Raw genomic sequence first — 21,273 nt, forward strand, 5'->3', positions numbered from 1 at the left:
CACACACACACACACACACACACACACACACGTGAGGCTATGAAAGACTCACCTTGCACTTCCTGCTGATATAACAGTGAACTCAGAGTGGAAAAGTCATTTACACAGTCACTGTCTACAATTACTCAGCAACTCTTTCAAGCCACTATCTGAGTATGTGTGCGGCCTAAGAAAAGGACATTACTACGCATAGTTTCCAGCACACATGGCTCCTTCTGCTATTTTCAGAAGTCAAATGTTCCCCCTTGGGGGTGTGTCCATCACTGTGTGTCTGTGTTAACACTTATGTCATCCTACTACTATAACCCAGAGGGACCATCACGTGACAGTGTTTGATTTATACTTTCACCACCTTTACAACAGCTGGAATAATCTGATGAAGGAGACGTCCATTTGTAGCTGGTGTGAGTGTGTGTCATAAAGTCACCAGCCTAAAGTATTTACTGTAATGAATCAGAAAAATGATTGTGTTTGAAGGTATGGGAAATTTAGCAGGTGGGACCAAGTCATTGTTTTACAAATCACAAAGTAGAAAGGAGCTGGGAAAAGAACATGATGCTACAGGCTAAATATCATGTATTTACGAAGCCTCAAAAGTCAGACAAAGTTGGAAGCTGGACTTCTTCTTCTTCGAGTCCGTAGCAATCTCAGATGTCGTTCTGCCAGTATCGGGCACAGGCCACAGCTGATGGGGTAGGTTCTGCCAGGTCTTCTGGACTGCACCGGGGGGCATCGGCACATTCCAGTAGGTGGGACATTGTCTGCACTGATCCACAGCTGCACGTGTCTTCTGTGGTGTAGTTCCACACTTTCATCAGTGCTTTGCACCTCCCCCGTTCCACACGCAGTCTATTAAGTGACTTCCAGGTTGTCCAGCCAAGGTCGTGGCCACTAGCGAGGCTTTCCGTTGGTGTGATTCCTCTGTCCAGCCATTCAAGAGCTCGTGTGTCATTTATTTTCCATTCATCTTCCCAGATGTTGGTCCTTGATGCTTGTTTGGTTGTCTGGAGGGGCAGGACTGTCTACACAAAACTGGCTCTGGATCGGAGCCTGTGTGGGGGTGCTACGTGGCCATGCAAGGGGTGTCTGATGTCTGTCTCCTGTGTTCTCCGTTCATCTTGAGCGATACCTAGTCGTCTGATGTGCGGGGGAGAGATGCCGGCTAGCGCATAGAGGCACGGGACAGGTGTTGTCTTAACGCATCCCGTGATGATGGGGCAGGTGTCATTCAAGGCTGTGTCGACCAGTTTGGTGTGACGTGATCGGCTCCATCTTGAGCAGGCATACTCTGCTGTAGAGAAACACAGGGCCATGACAGTTGCACGGATTGTTGGTGGATCTGCGCCCCACTTGGAGTTCACTAGTTTGCGCAGGATGTTGTTGCGGGTGTTGACCTTGGCTTTGGTGTTCTCCAGGTGTTTCTTGAAGGAGAGTGTCCTATCCAGTGTAACACCAAGATACATGGGATGCGTATGGTTGGACAGTTTGTGGCCATCCCAGGTGACGCTCAGTTCCTTTTTAGCGTCTCGGTTCCTCAGGTGGAAGCTGCATAGTTGGGTTTTTGATGGGTTGGGTTTCAGGTGGTTGTTATTGTAGTAGCTTGATATTTCTTGGAGGGCACTTTCAAGGACAGGCTCAATCTTCTGGAGGTCTACTTGTTGGGTGGTGATGCAGAGGTCATCTGCGTAGATGAAACGCTGGCATTCTGGGGGTAATGGCTGGTCGTTTGTGTATATGTTGAACAGGAGGGGGGCCAGTACACTACCTTGTGGGAGGCCGTTCTAATGGGCTTTCCACTTGCTCCTCTGGTCATTTAACTGGACGTAGAAGCGCCTGTTGTTGAGGAGGCTTTTGATGACTTGACACAGATTCAGGTCACCAGTCATGTCCAGTAGTTTCCTGACCATTGTACGGTGTTGGACAGTGTCATAGGCAGCAGAAAGATCTATGAATGCTGCTCCAGTTATTTGTTTTCCTTCAAACCCATCCTCAATGTGTTGGGTGAGGTTGAGTAGCTGTCCAGCACAGGAGCGGCCAGGACGGAAACCAGCTTGGTCTTTAGTCAGCTTGGTGTCTTGGAAGCTGAACTGCTGATGAGTTCTCTTATGTGATATATTGTCAGAAAAAGGACGAGATAGTTGTCCGAACTGCACTTGTCATTCTAAGTCAAAAGTTCAAGTGAAGTCACGAGCCTCTGTTGTTCAGGTCACTGAGGAGTTGAATGTCTTTTTTTTTAGCCTTGAGTCCACATTTATGAGTGTGTATGTCAAAATTCATCTAATTCCATTCAACATCAAAAAAATCATCAGTTCAAGCTCAGTCTTAGATTGGCTCCTATTTTATCATCATTCATGTTCTGATTATGCTGCTGTCACTCAAGATTAAAGTGTAGTGGATTTTTAAAGTCTGACTTTTAGAAGAACAACAGTCAGGTCCACATATCTCGTATGATGTGCTCCTAACCCAATTCTTTGTTAATCTGAAGGTCAAATTGCTGCTGATATATTGTAAAAAATACCTAGGCAGACATTTTTAAATTTTTGTATTCAATTGAGCAAAAGTGCCTCACATGCCAGTTGTCTGTAAAGGTTTCGAGGAGTCTCTGGATGACAGGAGCCTCTCCTGGGAGTCTGAAGGCCTCCAGGTAGAGCCGCAGGGCCTCATCGATACGGAGCCCCTGGAAGCCGAATGTGCTGCAAAAAGGATTGACTTTATTAGAACTTCAAATATTTTTACCACTTTAAGCATTATTTACTATTTACTAGGGGTGTAACGGTATTCGTATTCGTCCCGTACCGTCACGGTTCGCCCGTCACGGTTCGGCACATGCAGTCACACGGCGAATACGCCTTTTTTTACGAGTGGGAAAAAAGTCTGTCACTCAGGGCAGTATTACACTATATATAATCCAGGGGGCGGTATTGCGCCTAAAAGCCAGCCGCCCGTAAATAACAAATGAAGAACAAAACACAACAAAACGAACACAATACATGAAGAAAAAAAGTTAGTAGCTACGGCGAGTTCACACAACACACAGGAGCTAGAAGACCCACCTGCTTCTTTTAAATCAGGTGTGTGGGAACATTTCGGGTTCCCTGTGGACTACAACAATCATGGGGTGCGAGTTGTGGATCGGACGAGGACGGTGTGTCGGCGTTGTTCGACAGCGGTGCGGTATGCTAGTGGTAACACGTCAAACATGCTCAATCATGTCTCAGTCCCCAGCGAGAGGGTTTTCTCGACGGCAGGTGACATAGTTCACTACTCACTACTGACAACGTAGACAAACTCATCTTTTTGAAGAAAAACTTAAAAATAGAGTAAAGCTTGAGTACCTCTATTTAGGCATAATGGCCTCACAAGTTAATTACACATCTTAGACATTGCTCCTAAAGGTAGATTTTATTTTGTTTTATATTTATCATTGTATGTATTTTATATTTTGACATCAGGAGATGTTATACAGTTCTGTATTGCCTTTTATTGATTGTGATTTAAACTTTCTTATTATGTATTTAAATATTTTCAAGACATTCTTTTTAGTTGTACAGCTTATTTAACCTTTTAGTTTTACATCAGCCATTATAAATAATATGGTCATCTGAGTGTGTGTGTGTGTGTGTTACTGTTTGTAGTTTGTTTTGAACTGTGTAATACAGTTAATGATTCCAAATGTTAGAGTTCCTTATTTTCATAGCAAAACTTGCACTACTCACGACTTTTTTTTGCTTTTCCTTGTTGTACCAAACCCGTACCGAACCGTGACCCCCAAACCGAGGTACGAACCGAACCGTGAATTCTGTGAACCGTTACACCCCTACTATTGACATCAAACATAGCGATGTTTCATGGGAACTAAAACATCTACACCCTATCAACCCTAGAACAAATGGCAGTCATGCTCTGAAATGTCCCCTACTTTACAAAGCTGTCCAGGAGCTCCATGTGCTTGCGATCGCTGACAAACTCGCCGATCATCTTTTTGTCCAGTCGAGGGTTTTCTCTGAGCCACTGGGCCACCTGGTTGTTGTCTATGGGGTTACTGAGAAGACCTTTCTCCTGGAGGAACTGGATCCCTTTCTTGGGCTTCTGGTTGAACTGCTCTGTGCCTGTGATCAGTAGCTGGGAACAGGACAGACAACAGCAGTTTGAAGGTATTGCAGTGGCTTTTATAATTAGTTATGTATATGTATTGATTATATAAATCTAGATTAATCAACACCACTGACCTTTTTCTTTGTTCTAATGTCCATCAACTCTTGGGAATCAGGTAAACATGAAGAGAAGCGTTGAGGCTTTTTCGAGGCACTCTTCTCAGCTGGATGAAAAACATTCAAACTTACATAAGCTTCCATCCCAATGCTTATGGAGACTTAAAAGTGAATGTGTATAAGATGAAGTTCTCACCAGGGTCATAATCCCCTTGGTCCTCTCGGCCCAGTCTCATCTTCTCTGCCATCAGATGTCCACTGGTTGGTGGACACACCGGGGCGTCCTCAGCCTGTGGAAGACTCAGACCGTTGGTACTGCCCTGTCTGTTCAAATCTGAGGACCAAAAGGAGAATGGGTTTTGTAAAAAGAAAATATATACATACATGTCAAGGCCCAACTGGCATTTTTTAAATGAAGCTATTGATATCTCAGGTTCTTCATTCTATTTTGTATCTTTACACATTACATGATGGCCTCAAGGAAAAAAAAGCTATTCAATCAAAACAAAGTTTATTTATATAGCCCAATATCATAAAATACGTTTGTCTCAGTAAGATTTATAGATTAACAAACGTAGAAAATAATAAATGATAGAATGTGAAATACAAATAAAATAGATACAAATAAAATGAGATGAAAACAACAACAAAAAGACAATAAAATAAAATACCATAAAATGTAGGACTCAAGAGGACAAACTAATCTTACACCAGCATTAACTTTATGCTTTTTTTTTTTTTAAAGGTCTTCAGCACACTCTTAAAGGGGACCTATCATGCAAAATGCACTTTTTGATGTCTTTTATACATGAATATGTGTCCCCGGTGTGTCAGGGAACTCACCCAGCGTCAGAAAATAAAACCCTCTCTCTTTTCCTCCGTACCCAAATCTGTAAAAACAGGGCTACAACAGAGCTGATTCAGATTTGCGTCCGATATGACGTAATATCGGAAATGTAGGCTGGCTTTACACCCACGGCCCTATCAGAAAGATGCTATCAGAAACAATGCCTGACTGTTTTGGACGTAATATGGTCGGTGTTTACATTAGCATCGCTAACACTCAGAGCTAACCTGTACTGGAGAGCATGTGTGTGAAGAAGCAGGAAATAGAAAGGAACTCACCTTGTGGTATAACCGGCAAGAGAGAAAGCCTTTGAGCTCCAAACTGTTTCAGAGAGAATCCTTGATAATCCATGATATGGCGTTTCATCACCGCAGTATTTAGTTTAGACAGTAGGCTATCTGCCGGTAGAATCTCCTGCATGAGCCCCCTCCATTTTTTTGTTATCACATTTTTTTCCCCAAAGCTTTATTCCCAAAATCAGCACTTTTGAAACAGGAAGTGAAATAGAGGGATATGAGGCATGGCTAGAATGGGTGATCTGTTTGGTATTTTGAGCACAACACTTTATAGACATGTTTTTTATATATTTGTATATATCTGAGACCTATGCTATTGCCTAAAAATAGCATGATAGGTGACCTTTAAAAGTATGGACACTGTCTGCCTCCCTGGGCACGACTAACATACCTGCACTCTGGGAGCGTAATTCCCTAGAGGGGCAGTAGGGAATTAAAACATATTTTAAGATGGTGCCTGACCATTTAGCGCTTTTTAATTTAGAAGAAGAGTTTGATTCTGTACTTTAATGGGAACAGTGTATAGCTGCTAAAATTGGTAATTATTTTTATCATTAGACAAAAGTGAAATACTACCAGTAAAAACATCACAGTAAAAAGCTCAAATGTATTAGAGCCTTCTAACATTATCTAAGATATAATATACGGTTTCATATCCACAAAGTCAGTCAGCCAGTGTGTGTACCGGTTGTAGTCTCAGTCCCGTCCCTGCTGTTCTCTCCCTCTGCCTGCAGGGTGTCTGTGTGGTCCTGCTGAGCGCTGCTGTTCAGCACCTTGACCTGGCAGTGGGCTTCAGTGCTGTCGATCACAGTGAGCAGGGCCTCCAGAGACAGCAGGTGGGTGGTGTACAGCTGCCCCGACACCGGGAACGCATTCTGTAGCCAGGGGGGAGAGTGGAATCCATTGGATATTAGGGCTGTCATGATATTAGAGTATCAAGGCTGAAATAATTCACAATAACAACATATTCTGTGGACAAGTTTCGAATTATACTGCTATCAACCTAATTCATCTTTTTGGTTTTTACTGTGTGTTCTGTCTCTTTTGATGTCAATGAATTACAACTTAAAACAACAGAAAGTCTGTAACCAGAACTGTACAAAAAGAACAGTAACATGAATGGGTAGTGAGAAGGCCAAATGAACTAAAAACACAAGAAAGAATCCAACCTCTGCACGAACCTGTTGCATCAGTCTCACTTGTAGTTTATACATTTATAACATCTCCTGATGGCTCACAAACCAAATATAAACAACAAGGTCGACTCAGCAGATGTCCCCACAGTGTCGCATGATAGAGGACAAAACTTGGAGCTTGGATTTGTTTTCTAGTCCAGAGCAAAATCTAAGTACAATGTGCCTCTAAATATTGAGTTAGGGTGGGGCTTCTTTGTGGCCCTGCAGTCTACTCAGTGGTTATTAAATATGTTTACACAAGGATCTGCCCATAGACCATAGTATGTTCAGCTGATATTCCCTGATGCAGCCCAGCAGAGCTAACCCTGTTCTAAGCTTCCATCTCTACTGCTGAAGCAACACGTTGCCTGTTAATTACAGCTTGTTGAGACATAAGCCCTTTCTCATTTCTCTAATTTTCACCTCTTCGGTAGTGACCCGGAAATGGATTTCAGCGCGCCATGTTGAAGGAAAATAACACTTTTGAGCCGTAATTAATTTATATATATATTATTATTATTTAGCATGTCTACAGGATATTTAATAGTTAAATCAGTTTTCCCCCTCAGTCAAATCATACCGGCGCCTGTCCTCATCGGTAGCCTATTATTGTCTCCTTATACCACACTGTGAATGGAAATAAAAGTAAATCTATATACGTTGTCATGAACACAGTTATGTCAGCGGTTTATCAAAACATTGGACGGATGATGCTGCTGTGCCTCCTGTCATCATTAATGGACGTCTCTTTAAAATGACCGCTCAGAGGAGAGGAGTTCTCATTTCTCTAAACCGCCTCGTCTTCTCGGGACTAGGACGCGAGTCAAGGAGTCAAGGAGAAGAGTCGAGGAGGTGAAAACTGGGAAATAAGAAAGAGCTATTATTGTGCACACAACACTGAAACAGGAAGCTGTTCATTGTAAAATGTGCACACATTTGGATGCTAAGCTTACTGACTGTGCATAACTAATGTTCCTTACGACAGCAGGACGTAAAATAACAGCTAATCCAATTTCAATGTTTTTGAAAACTAAATGGACTTAAAGGTGGGGTAAGTTTGAGAAACCGGCTCGAGATACACTTTTTGTTATATTCCATGGAATGCTCTTAACATCCCGATAGCAATGAATATCTTAAGTGCTTTGACTAACTAAGAATTTGATTAAAGCTTGCCCTATTTTACAAGGACTTCCATGGTCTTATGAGCAACAGTAAAAAGCACCATAACCAGGGGTGCACACAACCTTTTTGCCCTGGTTCTCAAAGGAGCACCTGGAGATGTTGCTTGGTGCGCATCCTTAAAATGAAATAAACCGGACCTTTTGAGGAGTACTTGACTTTATAAACGGGGGGGTGGAGTTGCGCTAGTGAGCACGCTCATGGACTGTTCACCGGAGCCTCGCAGCAGGGTTACTGTGCGGAGTGCATAAAGCAGACCCTTCACACGATAGCGAGGGGGTAGAGCGAGGGATCGACAGATGCCGTCGTGCTCGCGGACGGATTAAAAAATCAAACCTAAACGGCTTACGAATTATACTTTGGCGGCCGTTAATATACCTGGGTGGCCCGCCCAGGTAAAGTCTATGTGTGGGAAACCCTGCTATCTTACCAGTTCATATGCAACTCGCAAATATCTCTCTCTCTCTCAATGTTGGTGCGCAAATGCGCCTTTTTTCAAATGATCCGGTGCTCCTTTTTTCGCGGCGGGTGCGCATGCGCACCTGCGCACCAGTTATGTGCAGCCCTGACCATAACGATGTTACCTTGGAGAGCAGCTTGGTGAGGTCTTCGAACAGATTGGAGAAGTAGAAGTCACAGTCATAGTTGATGTACAGCTCAGTGACAAAGCTAGGAATCCTCCACAGCTGGACCAGAGCCTCCAGAGCCATCTCCTTCAGCTCGTAGGGCATCTTCATGTTCTCTGAAGTGATGATGTCCATCAGCTTCTTCAAGTACATCTGACAGGACACAGGGTGAGGATTATAAGCCCCTCAAGTTCAGGTTTAACATTTATTTGGATCAACTAAGTTACCTTTGAAGGTTGACAGAGCGTGAAGATCATTGAGTAAAAAAAAAATCAGATAATGCACACCAGTTACATACCTCAAGCTGAAACTTCAGATGTACTCTCATGCTTTCAAAAAGCAAGAAGCAAACTCGTATGGAGGAAGCATACAGATTCATACGGTCCACACTCAGCAGCTACAACAAAATGATCAGAAAAGATGCATTACAATATTAATATAGCAAATCAGTCCAGCTTTTCCTAAATACAATTTTGCAGATCTCTCCATCACTGAATTGCTGTTCCTACTACGGTGAAAGACTGAAGGCACAATTACTTTTGTAATAGTAGAGCACCACTTTAAGGTTAACAAACACAAGAATATGCACAGGTGATGGGTTTAAACATATACATGCTTTGGTGCCCATCAAAGCAGATCTTACAAGATTCAACCAATCTACGATGGAAGTGCCTTGCTAGCAGGTCCTGTTTATAAGTCTGTTAATTATTTCTGAATGAGTTTAAAATAGTTCAAATGGTATCACAAAAGAACTTTTCCGCAAAGCACCTGTCACTTATGCAGAGAAAATATAATAAAGTATATATTAGAAGATAATATACAACACATGTAAATACTGTACATAAAGTAACAACAAGCATTTATTTCTATCTTCTATCTTCTACCTGGAAAAGGTGTCTGCAGAGCTCATCTTTGACCAGTCCCAGTAAAGACTGGTAGTTAGTGAAGTGTGCTGACTCGAGTGCAACAGTCAGCAGCTGCAGGCCCATGTGCATCATGGCGTCAGTGTTGTGGCGGTCGTGGGGGTTGGTCAGGGAGATCAGGAAGCGAAAGAGCTCCCTTAGACATGGCAAGCCATAAGGGATGATGGACGCTCCTGCAGAGAAAACAAGAGTAAATACAACCTTTTCATGCAAGTTAACAGTGGCATGAAACAATACAAAAACACAACTGGAAAAAAGTCCAGAAACAAATCGGAGAAATAAAATTCTGGTAGAGTCTTACCGTCTCTTTGTGTGGACTGAGTAAAGCGCACTCCACGTGGGTTGACATAGTCCATGTCATGTATAGAGGCGCTGTCTGACTGATCCGTAGCGTTGTCTTTGTCCCCCAGAACCTCAGGGATGGACTCCATCGAGGCTGACTGAGCTGGTCCAACTTGACTGCCCTCAGACTAGACACAATTTAAAACAGAAAATAAATCATAAGTCATCATTCAAGTGACCAGCTCCAAAAAAGCAATTCATGAATTTCACTTTAGCACACTCACTAACAAAAGACACAGCTTCAGAAATTCAACATGGAAATGGGGAAAGCCAAACATTTGTTTTATGTACCTGTGCATCTGGAGAGCCAGGCTCAGAGCCAGGAAGCATGGTGGCAGAGGAGCTGCAGGGCTCCAGGTCGGAGAGGTCCTCCCTGGAGGTGGCTTTGGAGCAGGTGTCCAGGCCACTGTCTGTGGTTGTAGGGCTGGAGACTGACGAAGCAGCACTGTCTGAGCACTCGATGAACGGGACGCCGCCTAGAAAGAGATGCAGTCACACACAATGTAACATTATGCCTCTTCACCGCGTCTCATCTTATTCTATTTTACTTGCATATAATGAATTCTCCTTCATAACTTGCACATTAGTCTTGCCACATTTGCTTGGACTATTTCTATTTGTATCCTATGTATATACATGTTGCATTGTTGCCGGAGCCCATGACTTTGGGATGCAATTTTCATTGCATAACTACACTGTAGCTGTGCATATGACAAAAAAGCCTTTTGAACTTTAATATGACATAATCTATAAAGTCAAATCAGAAGTCCACCACAGACTTATTATGTGATGCTAGAGAATAGGGCCAATATTACACAATTCATAAAAAAGAGCATGTTCTCCCTGTCTACTTTACCCTACCATGATAGAAACAAATTAATTGGAGAATATGATTTGAGCTTATTGAGCATCTTGAAGCTAGGGTTGGGTCATTGATTATGGGTCAGTGTATGTTCACAGTTTGTCTGACCTGAGAGGTTGTTGTTGCTGAGGGTGCTGGGCTGGGTGGGGTCCATCTGACCGGAGGGACTTCGGACCATGTGGTGAGGCGGCCTCGGTGAACGCTTTTGCTTCTTCCATTTGGATGACTCACTCATCCCACCGGCGCGCATCTTCAACTAGAGGAAACACAGTGGATCACTTAGAGTTCTACAAACAACAACATTACTGATGAAGGCCTTGATCATCTAGGAAGCTTCATGCCTCCTAAACGGTTCATGTTTTCTTTGAAAAGTAAGAGGTATCTGTGAGCATTTCTAGTCACTCCCAGCTTAAAGGGACAGTTAACCCATTACATAGAATTCCTTTGACCTGTGTGGCTATGTAACAACCTAGCATGTTTTGGAGTGAGTTGTTGATCTTGACCGTAGGATGACTGCTTCCTTTCCAATACAATGGAACTCAAATATTCTTTATTTTTGGGGCTCACAGTTCAAAAGAATGCATCTGATGTACTCCACAGCAGTGCATCTTTTCAGAAATCATGAATCAATATAATCTACAGTGCAGACCCTGTTTCATGTTGTTTTACTGATACACAGCACAGTGGAAAGAGGGAAATGTACTTATGGACAAGAGGCTAGCCAACGTACGAGCTCAGTCGAGGAGGACACCACTTAGATCTCGCACTGCAGATTGTTTTGGGATGAATCCAATAGTTCCTGAATGTATCTGCTCACAACAAGGTCTGTAGATTATCTTGAGCACCTTGGTCATGAATTTGGGCGAGAGGCCTTTCTGTTCATTAAATGTAATTTCTTTTGACCTTTGATCACTTTAAGGGACATACTAGGTAGTTCCATTATATTGAACGTAAGACAAACATTTCCGGATTAAAAATCACCTGTCAACTAAACCAAAACAATATAGATTGATAAACAGCACTATAAATAGGAAGACAAATATGAATTTGGATTTTGGGGTAAACTATCCCTTTCATAGGGTACAATCAAACTAAATGTTATGTATTAAACCGTTTTGAAGCCACTATTTGAAGCTGTGCTTGAACATGAAGGGAATGAATGGAACTCCTATTATAATATATGTGAACATGTGTTTCCAGGTGTTAGGGAGTACTCATGTAAAAGTGAAAGAAGTAGCATCATATACATTTATTCTTTACATCATTTCAGTGCACAACTCTTTAGCTTAACTAAAGTTCATTATAGTCATGCAGGTAAAGGTCATTTCAACATCTGAAGCAAAGACAGATCTGCAATAATCATCATATGTAACAACACTTGGGCAAAAGTGTAGATGCACATACAAACAACAACATGAAGAGAGGGTGCTTCTCGTTTAGAGTTTCAGACTCTTTTAAATCTGTAGTGTGACATTATCTTAACTTTCTTTCAAAAACAAACAAAAAGACAACTGAGACATGCTTTATCCTGCAACAGCTGAGAGTAAATGTGTAGCATGATATGCAGCAACTCAGACATATGGTGGTGGAATCAAAAATAAAATGCTCCTATAATATACATTTAATGTGAGCAATCACAAGCACAGACATGTCATGAGGTATGTTTAACTTGCTAACAAATGTCCAGAACCATTTCTTAAAAACAGCACATGTGATGTTCCTCCTAGTTTAGAGAAGGTCAAACTTAGTGAGGTCTTCAAATGAGAGTTACAGGGAGAGATCTCCCACCTTAACACGGAAAGCCATCTTCCTTACCTGCACTCGTTTGTTTTTCCACATGATATTGTAAGCCTCAGAAGAGAAGGGGAGGGGCATGTGCCCGTGATTAGTGGTGGGTAACATGTCAGCATAGGGACCAACACAAAACACACTGGAACATACATGTTTGTGCATGGTGGCAGGGCAAGGGGGGTCCAAACAGAGTGTGGGGTGGGGGGGGCACAGACACAGCCACTACAGGCTCCAACCACAAGAGAAAGTGCAGCCAGCCAATGAGCAGGCAGTGTGAGCGGGCGGCAGACACCATGCAGAAAGCAAAACTGCTGCAACTACTGCTACTTCATTACTGAGGTCCCACATCAACACCACATGTACAACAGCATTACCACAGCCATTCAAACAGAACAGGGAAACTCGAGGTACGGTGTATTTGTACAGTGTCTAGCTTGTAAGATGTCATATCCAATCCCAGCCCAGCTTTGGACTATACCAGGGGTGCCCAATACGTCGATCGCGATCGACCGGTCGATTGCAAAGGTAGTGTGGGTAGATCACATGGCATTGAAGAAAAAAAACATCCTATCATCCATCCTTACTATGGCATTTGCCACTTGATTGACGTACAGGTAAGCCAGTCTGAGTTGTATTGTGCCATACGGGTTCATGCAGTTATGAGCGGGCCTCACCTCCTCATCTGAAGCGCAAATGCGGCGCACTATTATGCGCTGCAATTATTGTAATCGTGCCACAGTTTATCCGCCGTTTAGTCCCCCCCGCGCGCACGCGACACAAATTGGGCAGGGGCGGCCCTGTAGGTAGATCATTTGAGCGTGGTCATTTTAAAAGTAGCTCACAAGCTGAAAAAGTGTGGGCACCCCTGGACTAAACCAACTAGTTAGCCCTCATCCATGAAGTCTTCTCTCTGTTTCCAGTGTGCAATGGACTCGTTGTTGCCCTCGCGTTACTACTACAGACGTGCCCAAAAGTTTGGAGAATGCATTTTACACTGCATTTCAGCCCTGCCACAAAGGAATAGCAGACATCATGTCAGTGATTATCTCGTTAACACAGATGAGATTGTTGACTGGAGAATACTCTGTCATGCTGATAGAGTTAGAATAACACATTGGAAGCTTTAAAATGAGGGTGGTGCTTGAAATCATTGTTCTTCCTCTGTTAACTTGCAAGGAAACCCGTGCAGTCATCCTTGCTTTGCCAAAAAAGGGCTTCAAAGGCAAGGATATTGCTGCTAGTAACATTGGACCTAAATCCACCATTTATTGGATCATCAAGAACTTCAAGGAGAGGGGTTCAATTGTTGTGAAGAAGGATTCAGGGTCTCCAAGTAGGTCCAGCAAACACCAGGACCGTCTCCTAAAGTAGATTCAGCTGCGGGATCGGGGCACCACCAGTGCAGAGCCTGCTCAGGAATGGCAGCAGGCAGGTGTGAGTGCATCTGCACGCACAGTGAGGCTTTGGAGGATGGCCTTGTGTCGAGAAGGGCAGCAAAGAAGCCACTTCTCTCCAGGTAAAACATTACAGGGATTGGATGGCTGAGGACTGTGGTAAAGTCCTTTTTTCTTGTTGAATCCCCTTTCTTATTTATTTGGGGCATCCAGAAAAAAGCTTGTCCAGAGAAGAAAAAGGTGAGCGCTACCATCAGTCCTGGGTCATGCCAACAGACCATTCATGTGTGGGGTTGCTTCTCAACCAAGGGAGTGGGGGCTCACTCCATTTTGCAAAGGAACTCAGCCCTGAATTAAGAATGGTACCAAAACATCCTCCGAGTGCAACATCCAAGAACAGTTTGATGACGTACAATGCCTTTTCCAGCATGATTGAGCACCTTGCCATGAGGCGAAAGTGATAACTCAGTGGCTCGGGGAACACAACATAGACATTTTGGGTCCATGGCCAGGAAACTCCCCAGACCTTAATCCAAATGAGAACTTGTTGTCAATCTTCAAGTGGCGGGTGGACAAACAAAAACCCACAAATTCTGATCAACTTCAAGCATTGCTTATGCAAGAATGGGCTGCCATCAGGATGTGGCCCTGAAGTTCATTGACAGCATGCCAGGGCGAATTGCAGACGTCTTGAAAAAGAAGGGTCAACACTGCAAATATTGACTATTGACTCTAATTGTCAATAAAAGCCTTTGACACTTTTGAAATGCTTGTAATTATACTTCAGTATACCAAAGTAACATCTGACAAAAAGATCTAAAAACACTGAAGCAGCACATTTTGTGAAAACCAATACTTGAGTCATTCTAAAAGCTTTTGGGCACGGCTGTACACTGGCATGCAGTGTTAATTTTGGCAGCTGTTTTTGATTTAGTCTTAGTCTTAAGACGAAAATGGTTATTAGTTTTAGTCACATTTTAGTCATTTCTATCCTTCATAGTTTTAGTCGACGAAAACTCAAAACATTTTAGTCAACTTTTAGTCAAAATGTTTTCTCTCTTTAAACCAATTCAGTTAGGCAAATACAGGTTTCTGACTTTGGAATCAAGGTGACAGCATCAAGTATTGAAATTCGTAAAGCAACATTTCACTCTCTTAACACTTTAATTGTGTAATATCTAGGGATGGGTATCGTTAAGGTTTTCTACGGTACTACTAGTCTTATCGATACTGCTTATCGATCCGGTACTTTAACGGTATTCTTGTATTTACTTTTTTTGTTATTTTTTTACAGGGAAAAACTAACAAATTGTTATTAATTGCTTTATTTAAATGTGAAATAAATGAAATATATATAATTATGTTAACATATTGTAATGTACTTGAGTAAAATGTTGAGGTACTTGTACTTTACTGGAGTATATAAATGTTTTGCTCCTGTGTACTTCTACTCCACTACAGTTCAGAGGTAAATGGTGTACTTGTACTCCACTACATGTATTTAATACCTTTAGTTACTTCACAGATCTGGATGAATGATGTGAAATATAACCAAGTGTTAAATCAGACTTTAGTTCGACCTGGAGTAAATTCACAAGCTACTAGGGCTGTACCCGAATATTCCAATATCCGAATTCGTTCGTTGGAGTACTATTCGGGTTACATTTCGTTATTCGGATATTCGTTTTGTTTGTTTTTTCCCCGTTTTTTTTCCAAATTGAATTTATTGAAATCTCCATTCTCAACGTAAGAGCTTGTTCGGGGAGGGGGGTGCTAACACTTAACCATAAACATTATCGTTTACTTTCTCCGTCTTTATATGTAGATATTACTTTTCTCTGTTAATCTCTGTCACGTTGTTTCCAAAGCAACAACAACTTCCTGTCAACAGCGCTACCTTAAATAGGAAGCCAAGCCAAATTACACTTAAGACATACAACTGCAACTAAAGTAACAAACACAATGCGATATCCTTTTCAATTTCAAAGTACACAAATTGGGTTAATAACTATAAAACAACAATACTGTAGAATAACAAAATGAATGCCGTGAATACACCGAAATACACGAGTTGAAGTGGTTCGCTGTTGATTACTACGACCCCCCCCCCGCGGGCCGAATATTCGCTGCTGATTACTACCGGATATCCGGAGCCCCGAAAAATGGTATTCGGGACAGCCCTACAAGCTACCCTGCAGTATACAAAGTCATTCAAACTAGCTGCACCTTCACCAGCTTTGAGAACACTTTCATGATCAATCATTATAAAACATATCATATATATTATTCTGAAATGGACCATTCTGCACAAACACTACTTTTACTGTCACTACTTTCACTATATTTTGATGATAATACTTTTACTTGAGGAACTCTTCCTACACTATGGTATTGCTTTACTTAACTATAAGATCTGAGTACTTCTCCCACCTCTGCACACCTGATGTGATAACGTTACTCGTAATTGGGGCAACAGAGCTACGAGTTAAGGAAGTCGAAAATTGTGCATTTCTCCGACTGAATATGACGCCTTTTGGCCAGCTGTTTGGACAGACTACTCTACTTGTGTCAACGTGCTTACGCCATAACACTAATGGCAAACGAGCTTTGTCCACATCGAGCCTTGTAGAGTGTCTCTATACTCTCTGAACGCTCCGTCCGCGGCAGATCTCTGTGTGCCGTTGCAGCGTGTCTGTTAGGCCCCGCCCCGCCCCCCCCGCACACAGAGAGACACAGGGAGATCTGAAGTTACCGACTGTAACTCCAGCTTCTATGAGTATTGGCGTAACCCTCTAACGGCCCGTCTACACTACAGGCGTCAAAAAATGCTTTCAACGCTTCGCCCATTCATTTGAATGGGGTGACGTAGGAGATTTTCAAACTTCGCCGAACTGCATTGTGGGTAGCATGGCAAGGCGTTGCAAGCATCGCGAGCGTCTATCGGCGTCAAAAGTTGAACAATGTTCGACTGTTGAGGCTCGATGCTTGCTTGAAGCTGGCGTCAGCCAATCAAATCCCGTTTTTGCAATTCCCGCCAGTACAAGCGCTAGCCAATCAAACCGCGTGCAAGCTGGGAGAGCCAGACCGCAGTTCATTTCCTCATATTCCAAACGAGAAATTACGGTAGCAAATCACCCGGTTCTTTCCGACCAGAACTATTTACCGGGATACAAACCGGAGGAACCAGGCATGGAGGGAGGCTGGCAGAGACAGTGGGTGAAACTGGTAGGTTTTCGCCTGTTTGGGGATTTTATATCCAGTTTACTTCGTTTTAACATTGCTATTGCTTTGTGTGTCGGGGGCGGGAGATTCATGTGACTGGTTGTTGGTCGCGTTGCTCGCAAAAAATCGCCAAGCTTCAGACACGCCCAGCTTCAAGATTTTTTGATGCCTGTAGTGTAGACGGGCCGTAAGGCAGGGGTTGGCAACCTTTGTGATATGAAGTGCCATTTTAAAAAAAAATTGTTATCAGCGTGCCAACGATCGAGAATTATCAACGGGGGGTTGAGGAGCTTGACGCTCGTCAACTCGGCAGGAGGGCGGGGGAGCCTCGCTGCGGGGAAGCAGTGTGTGGACCTGTCAGCGCAACATACATGATGCCGAATTGAACAAACACATTTAAATAATTGGTTTAAACCGCATAATAATAATAAGGACGATCGTCCGTTCTGTGATTCTCCAGAGCACACATGTTATGATATTAGGGTCATGCAGAGTGAGATGAGATTGCTGTCCCTTTAAGAGAGAGAGAGGGGTGTGGCGTGTGCATGTGTGTGTGTGTGGATGGTAGAGCGACAGTGAGGGAACGTGTGTATGTTTCTGGAAGTGAAACGAGGAAGCAGAAAAACAGAGGTCTGTGATATATTTTGTGAAACAGAAGAACAGCTAAATAAATGCAACGGCCTCCCAAGAAGAGCTCGCCTCTCTCCAGTCATTTAAGCTAAAGTGGGTTATTGAACCTGAAGCTTGTTGCTTCTGCCCTCCTCGACTACGGTCTGGGAGCCGACAGGAAGGTTCAACACACAGATGGCCAGTCCGCCCCTTTGTAGCATATTATTTCGATGAGAGATGAGCAGATCGCCACTGGGCTTTCAACTAAATACACAGCCACGTAAAAACTGCGGCATTTGTACAGCTCCTTATGGGTACTGCAATTAGTGAAGTGCTTTCCTCCGTGGTGAAACGATCAGCACTGCACCACGGAGGAAAGCGGCAGAAAGTCACCTGGAGATAAAGAGAGCGGGGCTGCGTTGCGTGCATGGCTTCCTTCTGCAGGTAACAGGAAGACGCGCTCTGGCGGCGGTCTCGGTCAGGATCCGAAAATACAATTTAAATATTTTGCACACTTATTCCACTTATTCCTAGTGTGCCACTGGTTATGGTGCCGCGTGCCAATGCTGGCACGCGTGCCAGGGGTTGCCGACCCCTGCTCTAAGGCTATCGCTATTGGGTAATCCCCCTGCGCACCCGCGCAGCACAAACACTTGTAGTCCACGCCCACCCGCAAGGTGGGCCCCACCCTCGGGCTCCCTTCCGGTATAAATAGGAAGGAGGCCCGACAATCTGCTCCCATACAAAATAACTTTTCTTCAGCTATTCGTGGAGCCGGTGGGGCCCAGCACTTATGGCGCGTTTCCACTGCAGCGGGTAGCTCGCTTTAAGCGTGCCGAGCCGTGCGGGGCCCGTTTTTGGTTGCGTTTCCACTTGGCCTAGTTTTGGCCCGGGGCTACTTTTTCACCTTTTTTCTGGCCTGACTAAATCGTGGTTCTAGGGCCAAGAACAACCAGGCTGAGTCGGGCTGAGTATGCTAAACTAGAGAGAGAATCGCTGGCAAGGGGGCTACAACTACAACTACAACAAGATGAACATATTTGACCGTGAATTAATTGTAATACACGTTTCAAAATGATGCCGAAGTAACAACATACTGATACCGGTTAGTAAAAACCATGAATTAATGCTTTGACAAGTCTGCAGACAGACGGCAGGCGAAAAACCCTTTTAAAATGCGTGTTTTCTAAATGTAGCTTGGCTAAGCTAACGTTATATATGCTCCGACCGTCCACACTCACAACAACGGCCTATACAGACATAAATAAACCAGCGACTGTATTCGCCATGACACAGGCAGTCTGTGGTTTGTACTTGTTTAACTTTTGTCAAGTTTCTGAACAGATATGAAGAGCTGTGAGCTCTGAGTGCTAAGAGCTAACGGCTGTGTTGTTTTTCTGGGGCTCTCATTGAAGATGACGTCACGGCTCCGCCTACACTGCGTTACTATAGTAACTGCCCCAGTTCCTAAACTGTAATGGAAACGCAGCATTAAAGTGAGCCGGGCCTAATAAGGCCTAAACAAACCGAGCAAGGCCGAGCGAGGCCGAACGAGGCCTGCAGTGGAAACGCGCCATTAGAGGGCTTCGCCAATACTCATAGAAGCTGGAGTTACAGTAGGTAACTTCAGTTCTATTTCGTATAGGCTTCACCCTCTAAGGCTATCGCTATTGGGTTAAGGGCGAAGCATGATGTAGTCTGCGCCCCACTGGGTACTAGAAGCACAGACACACCCGCTCAGATAATAACCCATGCCCACCGTCCCTGGAATATAGCATAACATGAATATTTTCCATGAGGGGACGAAGGCTGGGAAAAATACATGAGATGAAGGTCACACTTTGCCCAGTGACAAAAAGAGGGAACAGCAGCTCTCTGCGTGCAGACACGATACCATTATAATTTTGAAGAATACCGTGATAAAGTCCCTTAAATCCGTGGACTAATACTATTCATTGCATAGGTTTCATTAAAATAATAATGGCCTATTGATTCACTCATGTGGACTCATACACTGGAGATGTGGCATAATGCACTAAATCGAAAAGGGAACCTCTGCCCACTGTTATGTGGGGCAGTTAAAACCGGGTTCAGCTTTATGCATGAAATGGTAAAAGATTGATCATAAATGTAACTATTTTACTGCATGCCAGCAGTGTTGATTTCGTCAACGAAAACTATGACGAAAAATGTTCGCCAACGACCTTTTTTACATGACTAAGACGAGACGATGACGAGCTAAAAATAGATTCTTGATGAAAACTTTGACAAAATGTATATTTAGTTTTCGTTGACGAGACGAGACTAAGGTGTTAATGCTGGACTATCGGACATTCAAAATGCAGGGTATTTCCCCCCAATTGTCCGTCTTGTCTGTCAAAATGCATCTTACGTTTCTAACTTGCAATATCATTATTTCCGCTCTTTTCACTCCAGAAGAGCGTTCTATTTTGTATATGGCTTCGCCCTCTAAGGCTATCGCTATTGGGTAATCCCCCTGCGCACCCACGCAGCACTGAAACACTTGTAGTACACGCCCACCCGCAAGGTGGGCCCCACCCTCGGGCTCCCTTCCGGTATAAATAGGAAGGAGGCCCGACAATCTGCTCCCTCTTTTCTTCAGCACCTCGTTACTGAAGCACAAGAGACACTTCAATTGCAGAGTAACATGAGTAACAATTGTGTGAGAGATTGTCCCTCATGTGGCTCTGGGTTCATAATGGGTTATGACCAGCACACAGTATGCAAATCCTGCCTGGGGTCAGAGCACGCGTACTCGGCTCTAAACCAGCAGGTAGCATGCACACACTGTGCCGGTCTCCTCTCGGGCGACAGGAAGCGGAGAGCGGACGCTCTCGCTGCTGCGGCCGAGGAGGACGATTGGCCCGTCTAGGCTTACGAGGCCGCGGACGGGGGCCTCGTGTCCCTGGGCCGAGTGCCGGGCAGGAGTCGGACGACTCCTACCCCGCCTCCCTCCACGGTTCACCGTTCGGTTCTCCCCTCCCTCCTCTCCCCCGGACGGGGGAGATAGAGTCGGAGGAGGGTGCCAGCGTGGCGGCCGAACATGCTTTCCCCTTCTCCGTCACCACAGCGCTACCGGCGATAGGTGGCATCCTAGGGGAACTGGAGATCATACGCAAGGCGGCCGCCTTCAGAGATCTCCCCGTTCCCCTAGCTCAGGAGAGGTGTGCTCCGGACGACATGACCGGAGTTTTTTCGCGGGTGGAGACGGTCAGGAGTGACCCGATCTGGCCACGCTTCCCGGCCATCAGGAGGTTCCAGGAGGGGGCGGCGGCGAACCCGAGGACCCTGAAGGCTCTGGTGGCCACATTTGTTCCCCTCACCAAGGTGGAGGGGTTTAGAGATGCTGGTTTCCCAGCCGCCCCTTCTCTGGAGCCGAGCCTGACGGCATTTTTTGGGGTAAGACAGGCCAGCATAATCGCCGGATGGCACCCTACGTTGAGCTCCCCCAGAGACCAGTATGTCGCCGCCAGGCCGACCGGGTGCACCAGTGTGCCTTTCAGGCGGCGGCGAATACCATCGCGCTGCTCTCCAACTCGGTGGTGACGCTGGTAGAGCAGTCCACCACCTTGGCCACTGACGAGGCAGAGGAGATCAGCAAGGCGGCCAGCACGGCGCTCACTCTGTGCGCATCCGTCGCTGTCTCCCAGGTGAGGATTTCCGCGTCGGTGACACAGATCCAGCACCACCTCTGGCTGCAGCAGGCGTCTGTTACGGAGACGGCCAGAAAAGTGCTACTGGACGCTCCAATCAGCCCGGACCCCAGTTCCACGCC

General features: G+C 44.5%; 1 protein-coding gene across 2 annotated transcripts in view; it reads right to left on the reverse strand.

Moving 5' to 3' along the window:
* gbf1 (golgi brefeldin A resistant guanine nucleotide exchange factor 1) overlaps positions 1-21,273 on the reverse strand; it is a gene marked incomplete at its 3' end in the record, with an annotated part of 130,828 nt that overhangs the window by 21,290 nt on the left and 88,265 nt on the right. For both annotated transcript variants that reach the window (XM_034226186.1, XM_034226185.1), the window contains 11 exon segments: positions 2,570-2,693; positions 3,920-4,122; positions 4,230-4,318; positions 4,408-4,545; positions 6,040-6,229; positions 8,293-8,487; positions 8,633-8,731; positions 9,219-9,430; positions 9,559-9,727; positions 9,891-10,075; positions 10,570-10,717. In XM_034226186.1, the coding sequence (XP_034082077.1) occupies positions 2,570-2,693; positions 3,920-4,122; positions 4,230-4,318; positions 4,408-4,545; positions 6,040-6,229; positions 8,293-8,487; positions 8,633-8,731; positions 9,219-9,430; positions 9,559-9,727; positions 9,891-10,075; positions 10,570-10,717 (1,752 nt within the window).

This window comes from Gymnodraco acuticeps, unplaced genomic scaffold (genome assembly GCF_902827175.1).
Source record: "Gymnodraco acuticeps unplaced genomic scaffold, fGymAcu1.1, whole genome shotgun sequence".
In the NCBI taxonomy this organism is placed as follows: domain Eukaryota; kingdom Metazoa; phylum Chordata; class Actinopteri; order Perciformes; family Bathydraconidae; genus Gymnodraco; species Gymnodraco acuticeps.